This window comes from Nerophis lumbriciformis, linkage group LG04 (assembly GCF_033978685.3).
Source record: "Nerophis lumbriciformis linkage group LG04, RoL_Nlum_v2.1, whole genome shotgun sequence".
Taxonomy (NCBI): Eukaryota; Metazoa; Chordata; class Actinopteri; order Syngnathiformes; family Syngnathidae; genus Nerophis; species Nerophis lumbriciformis.
Window position 1 is genome coordinate 29,557,332 of NC_084551.2, and position 7,669 is coordinate 29,565,000.

The following is a 7,669-nucleotide window of genomic DNA, read 5'->3' on the forward strand; positions in this document are numbered from 1 at the left end:
AACAAAATAAAGGATAGCTTTGCAACTGAATCAATTAAATATTTAAATTAATGTATTTTCTTTCTTTACAAACAATATATTGAGCAAAATAACGTCAATTAAAATCTACTATTGACTCTCTTTTTATTCCTTAAAGTGTCCAATGACTTATTTTCTGGGTTTTTATAAACAATAACAAAAATATGCTGTGATCATAAAAATATCACTCAGCACTGTAGTATCGACCTTATACTGATACTATACTGTCAATATTGGCATCGATTCGGCATCTTATATCCTCCTGCAGTTCGTAGTGTAGAATGTGCTAGTCCTCCAGTGATAATGATACTTGTAGGAAACAGTTTATATGCCACCATAAAAGTGAGGATTAAGGACTCGCACTGTAGTGGAACGAGCCGCTAGCGAGGACGCTACATTTTGTCGAGGACATGTGTCACCAACATGCATATAACGATATCAAAAGCTCTATCGTCGACCAAATCGATATCATTCATATCGTACATACTGCACAGCCCTACTGTGTATATCTATTTTAAACACACTGCATGGAAAATCACAACCTCAGGACCGTTTGGTGCAATATATAGATATTTTTTTAATTTTTCCCAATGACTGCAAATTTGGCTGTGTGTGAAATTTGCAGGGCACTTGATCCATTGGCACCGGTCGATCCCTCATCTTTATCCACCGATTCAAATCGCAAGAACATCATGAAAAATGTAAGAAAAGAAACAAAGAGTAAAAAAATGAAAGGTTGTCAACAATAAATAAGGAGCGCTCGTCCTTGTGGAGAGAAACCTCATCCAGAGTCTCATACGATTAAAAAATAGAACTTCAGTGCATTCCCTGTGACGGCTTTCTGCTGCTCCTTCAATAAATCATCCATCTGACTCTTGGTTACCCTGGAATTAAAGCGACAGTATTAAGAACGAAAACACCGAATATAAATCGACACAAATATAAAATTTCACAGCCTTCTCATGTTCTATCTGTACTGTACAGCTCAAAACACAAACCTGGACAGAAAAGGCACAACTACAATTGGAGTATAATACTGGGAAAAAAAAGATTTTTTTTTAAAGATGTAATATTTTGGTCATTTACAAATGTTTATATTACCTTTACACATATTCCAACAGACAGTAAGATTACCAGTATCGATACAGATACAGGAACTTTATATTCATATATCATTTTCATATATACATTTACAGAAATGTTCACAAAGAAAAAAAAGTGCATTTTTTTATGACAAACCTGAATATTGCCAAACATTTAAGTTAACAATTGTATTGAAAACGGTATAAAAAAAGAAAGCAAATAAGACGTTATTAGGTGCTCTGGTCTCTTCGAGCCACCTGCTCACTTCCGCAAGGTGGCTCCTCCCCCTCGTGGGCGGAGCTTCGCGAGCTGCCATATTGCTTTGAGTCCGTCCGTTCCAGTTTCGAAGTCGGCACGTTTGCGCCGCGCTGTCCTGATTGGCTGCTTTCTGAGCGCTCGCCTCCCGGAGCCCGACTCCCTTGAGGTCCTGGGGTCCCGCCCCAGTATGAGTCAAACCTGGCAGGTGAGGGCCCCTCCGTGGAAGGAGACATGGGGGACGAGGGGGTGGAAGGGTTGGAGCGTGGCCTGGCTTGTACCATTTGGATCCCCCCGATAGGAATCATCAGATAAGGGACCTTGGCCTGCTGGGAGTGCATTGGAAGATGGCTGAAGATGTTGTCCACTGCAGCCGCTGGGTGGCCGACGTAGGCCTCGCATGTGGAGAGGCGGAAGGCAGGCGGAAACAGGAGGGGTTGTCCTGTTCCTGCAGTACCGCCTTTGTCCTGCGGGGGGAGCGCATCGTTCATTATTGTGACTGATGCCAGACAAAGTTCAAGTTAAAGTACAAATGACAGTCACACACAAATTATTCCCTGCATTTGACCCATCACCCTTGATCAGTCCCTGGGAGGTGAGGGGAGCAGTGAGCAGCAGCAGTGGCCGCGCCCGGCAATCATTTTTGGTGATTTAACCCCCAATTCCAACCCTTGATGCTGAGTGCCAAGCAGGGAGGTAATGGGTCCCATTTTTATAGTCTTTGGCATGACTCGGCCGGGGTTTGAACTCACGACCTACCGATCTCAGGGCGGACACTCTAACCACTAGGCCTCTGAGCAGACAAGAGTTCTTTCGTACAAGTTTGTAAACACGGATTGTTGCGATGCTCATTCAAACCACTCCAAAGCATTTGAGAAGACTTTTTCATTAGCAATGCTGACCGAGCGTTTACATGGTAGAAATGTTGAAGTGTGATGATGATCTCTCATGGGCTCTCATATGCCAACAAAAATGACTGCTATAGATCGCTTTTAAGAGTTCACACATGCTCTCAATATATAATGTTTAAGATGGATTAATACTTTCAAGCGTAAAACACACACGTCTACAATAGGGAGGGAACGATTATCAGCGCCGATATTTGCCATTTTGATATACAGCACAGGCCAAAGGTTTGGACACACCTTCTCATTCAATGCATTTTCTTTATTTTTATGACTATTTACATTGTAGATTGTCACTGAAGGCATCAAAACTATAAATGAACACGTGGCGTTATGTACTTAACAAAAAAACGGTGAAATAACTGAAAACATGTTTCATATTCTAGTTTCTTCAAAATAGCCACCCTTTGCGCTGATTACTTTTTCGAACACTCTTGGCATTCTCTCGATGAGCTTCAAGAGGTAGCCACCTGAAATGGTTTTCACTTCACAGGTGTGCTTGAAGCTCATCGAGAGAATGCCAAGAGTGTGCAAAGCAGTAGTCAGAGCAAAGGGTGGCTATTTTGAAGAAAATAGAACATAAAACATGTTTTCAGTTATTTCACCTTTTTTTACTCCACATGTGTTCATTCATAGTGTTGATGCCTTCAGTGACAATCTACAATGTAAGTAGTCCTGAAAATAAAGAAAACACATTGAATGAGGAGGTGTGTCCAAACTTACTACTGTATGTCTATCGGACGATATTTTTTATTATAACTACAACAGGAGATACAAACATGTACACACATGATACCAGTATTTAGCATTAAAAATAGTGATAAACAGAGTAAGTAGTAATAAGTAGTGCTCATTTCATAATTTGGGATGTCATATTGAAACTGTATACATGTTCCACATAAACTTCAACCAGGGTTTCTCACAATGAAACCTTACAAAGTATTATTACATCCACAACCTGCTATAACGTTGATTAGCTTGCAAGTTATTGTGGTGTAGAGAAATCCCATATTTTTACCAATTTTCAGGAGATTTCTCATATTTTGAAATGCAAACGTTGATGCTCCTCTTAGATACATGTAATGAAAGATGTTGTTTGCTGCTAAATGAACCACAACATTATCGCCTCATGAAACATTATATCCCGACTGGCCCAACATTTCCTGAAAAGTAATGTTGAAAAAAACCACCGTAAAACCTTGTCCATCTGTTCACTGACATATATTATTCATGTTTAAATAACTTTTACTGCAAATTAATGTCAACTCCAAATATCGGTTATCAGCCTATTTGACTACTAATAATCGGTATTGGTATCGGCCCTGAACAAAACAATATGGGTCGATCTCCAGTCTACAACCTGTGAACGACAGGGCAGACAATAAGGAAGCCTTTGGTGGCGTTTCTTTCTGTGAATACAAATTACTATTTGTAGTGATGAAAAATGAAAGCAGTACAATAATTTGACAATGAGTTCTATGTATGTATTTTTTGTTTACTGCCATCTAGTGTCTACTTGTAAGTCTGAGTGGTATAAAAGCAGTAAAACATCAATACAGTATTTGTTTTAAAATGTTTGTTGAAATCCTGTGATTTTTGTGGTAAGCATTACAAAGAATTTCCTGAAAAAGATGCAGCAAATTGAAGCATTTTCGGCTGCAACAGTCCAAATCCTCCAATCAAGATTTATCTGACGTCATCTCTTAGACTACCTAAGGGCGTCATATTTGTATGGCATCTGCTAAATTGCTATGATATGCTGTGATGCGTCAAACCCGTGATAATCCCTTATTTTGTGATAAATGTATTTATTAATTTTCAGTCATATTTGTCAGGGCAAGGCCTGTACACAAATCAAACCACAATAAGTTATAAATAAATAAATGATAAATGGGTTATACTTGTATAGCGCTTTTCTACCTTCAAAGTACTCAAAGCGCTTTGACGCTATTTCCACATTCACCCATTCACACACACATTCACACACTGATGGTGGGAGCTGCCATGCAAGGGGCTAACCAGCAGCCATCAGGAGCAAGGGGTGAAGTGTCTTGCCCAAGGACACAACGGACGTGGCTAGGATGGTAGAAGGTGGGGATTGAACCCCAGTAACCAGCAACCCTCCGATTGCTGGCACGGCCACTTTACCAACTTCGCCACGCCGTCACGGTTATGGAAGAACTGCCTAAAATCAACGGGTGTCCCAATCCGATATTGACAACAGTCTGATATCAGCAAAAACAATGCAAGTATCGGCTTGCAAGTAAGATGTCCGATACAAGCAGTCCTGCTGCGTGTTTACTTGTGCGAAGCTGGACAGCCAGTTAACATCTAAATGTCCTCCAATAAGCACACAAATTTGGTCTTTTCTCGTATTTTAGTCAAGTTATTTACAAAAGGTAATCATGGGAGGGCCATAGGCTACAGTGGCAATTTGACTGCAAGGGAAGCTCAGCTTCCCCTAAAATATAAAAAAATCAGAATCAGCTACTTTCTCCAACTTTCCTCGTTCATTGTGGTAGCGCCACAGTGCATTGAACTGTGTTGAAGCGGAGCGTCCATTGATTTCAACGGGGGAGCATAGAGTGTGTTGTTCCTCTGCAGCCAAACTAGACAATCATTGGATAAATGCTGGGCTATGTCCCGCCCACGGACGGGGAGCGTCTCTGGAAGTGAACGAGAAGTGGGCGTGGCCTTGTCTGGCTTGGACGCTGAGCTTCTGCATGATGATTGGATGATCTGTCTGAGGCTGAATCCCTTCTTGATTGACAGCAAAATGAGCGAATCAGCGATCTTGAAATATAAACCACTGCCAGAGCATTTTTCAAGTTTCATTCTGTTGTTCCGTATTAATATGGATAATTTTATAATCCCCTAAGTGATGTTTTCTTTGTTAAATCTAGCATCTTTATATCTTGTACTCGTGTTTGGAGAGTAGCTGAAAATAAGCTTCCTCTACTTGAAACACTAGCAGCCACCATTGATAGGCTACTAGGAGCTAGCTAAGCACACAAGCTAGACATACATAATAAGTGTTTTTAATTGGACAACAATGCAGCATTTGTCAATATAAACAAGTATCAAATAATTACAGTTACATATTAGTTACACATCCAAGGCTCAAGCCTATTAGAAAGTATCCAGTAACAAAAGGGTCCGCATCATTCAAACTACTGCCTGACTTTAATTGAATAAATTATCGTGACCACTAGATGTCACCAAAACACAAAGTAATAAGGTTAGTGTTGATATACCCACCATTGTTCTGAAAAATTTCCATTGATCAAACCTTTTTCTAACATTCCACATTACAAAATAATAAAAGTATGTTCTATGATTCCTGCTGAACTCGTAACGGATTAGTACCAGTATTGGCCAATACTCAGGGCTCCAAAATCTGTATAGGATCGGAAGTGAAATCAATAAGTTTTGACACGGACTCAGGTAGTTGGTACAGTAGATTCAGTGGTACTGAAAATGATTATCTTATCTTACTTTACACTGCGGAGGACATCATTCTGATTTACTTTCTTATGCTGACGTTTGCAATGTTTATTTTTTGTTAAAAAAAAAAGGGGAAAAAAAGCAATAGTGGTCGTTTACTGTTCACAAAACAGTAAATACTGCACATCCTTAAACAGTGAGAGTCACTTTGGAGCTGTTTATCCATGAATTGATTTGTGCAGCAGTCATTCAAACAAACAAATGCCTTTCTGACAGTTTGGTTGTGTGCACCGCACCCTAATTTGGTTAGCATTTACAGTGTGGCTGTGCTGCATGAATTCCATAAATAGTATGATGTTGTAGCTGCAGAACAAGTAGCTTGCCACTAAACTCAACATAGAAACCTATGTATTGCATATGCTGTGGTACAGGTTTTGCTCCACAGTTGCTTTTATAATCCGTTTTTTAATCTGTCTGCAAGATGTTCATTTGTGAATGCTTTCCCAGATTGCAAATGAAACCACACCCCACCCTCTCCAAATATATCTGAATTAATTTATTTTAAATGTACTTTGTGTAAATATAAATCTTGAAAACGTCACTGCTATTTTTCTTCAAGACACAGTCGGAAATCAAGTTCATGAACAAAATATATAGTTTCACCTGGTCTCAACATTAGGTACACCTGCACACTCGCTGATCGATTGAGACTCTGCATAAAAAAAGCTGTCCCTGTCACTGCATGTTGTACATGATGCACAACGCCACAATTAGATAACAATAATACTTTATTCCACCTTTTTTTGTCTTGCTGAAGGCTTAAAGGGGAACTGCACTTTTTGGGAATTTTGCCTATCGTTCATAATCATTAAGAAAGACATGACGACGGATTTTTTTTTAAATGCGTTCTAAATATTAAATAAATGTAAATAAAAGTCCACTTACAGCGGCTCAAATGGGAGCTCCACTATTTCGCTCATAAAATCCAATAAATAACCATTCAAAAAGCGCCAACAATCCTCCATTTGCATGTCATGACTTGAATATTAACTAAGTATTAGTGATTTTGTTATTATAAGCGCTAACGCAGACAAACTATTTATAGCGGCGACGTAATCACTTCCGTGTGTCCCTATGTTTACATCATCCAGTTGTCTGCTGCTTCCTTGCGGTCTTGCTTGTGGAAGTTTATTGTAGAGAATAAATCACCTGGACAGAAAAAGTCTGAGTAGGTATTCCCACAAGTTGGGACATTTTGACAGCTAATTTAGACACAGAAACGGCAAGAACAACACGAAAAGACGCTTGGGTCCACTCCCCTTTTTCCGCGAGGATTATGAGTCATTCTTCATCTAAATGGGAATATATGAACATCCTAGCAGTCGGCATCCTAGTGACAGCAGACATTGTACAATAAGTGATGTTTTATTATGTCTGCAGTGAGTAATAATCAGTGATGAAGGAAAAAACAAACGTGATGAAATTAATGCACCGCGTTTGCTGAAAATGATCAAAATACGTAAATATTGAATGTTATTACAATGTGCCCGTCACTACATTACATATATACTTACATCATGTATATACAACTTTAATGGAGGTGTTTGGATGTTTTCTTAAGTGCTTTATAGGCAGAATTAAACGGCTCCCATAAGCTCCTTTGTAAGCAGACTTTTGATCACATTTATTTAATATTTAGAATGCATTAAAAAAAAATCCATCTTCATGTCTTTCATAATGATTCCAAAAAAAGTGCAGTTCCCCAACTTTTCTTACCTATTGGAACCTGTTTTTGTGTATTTGGGATTTGCATAAGTCCCAAAAATTGAAATCAAACCGCTAAGGCATGACGGAAATATTTATGGAACATTATGCCTTCCTTCATATTTCCTCCAAACGAGCTGTTTAGAATTTTCTCATGTGACGTTCTTGCCTTGTGTCAATGGATTTTCCATATATGGTAT

General features: G+C 39.2%; 1 protein-coding gene across 5 annotated transcripts in view; it reads right to left on the reverse strand.

Moving 5' to 3' along the window:
- Positions 1–570: 570 nt before the first annotated feature.
- hivep3b (HIVEP zinc finger 3b) overlaps positions 571–7,669 on the reverse strand; it is a 131,615-nt gene continuing 124,516 nt past the window's right edge. For all 5 annotated transcript variants that reach the window (XM_061951869.1, XM_061951862.1, XM_061951855.1 and 2 more), the window contains one exon: positions 571–1,823. In XM_061951869.1, coding sequence (XP_061807853.1) covers positions 1,332–1,823 — 492 coding nt within the window. In that variant the 3' untranslated portion in view covers positions 571–1,331. The remainder of the gene's footprint in view (positions 1,824–7,669) is intronic.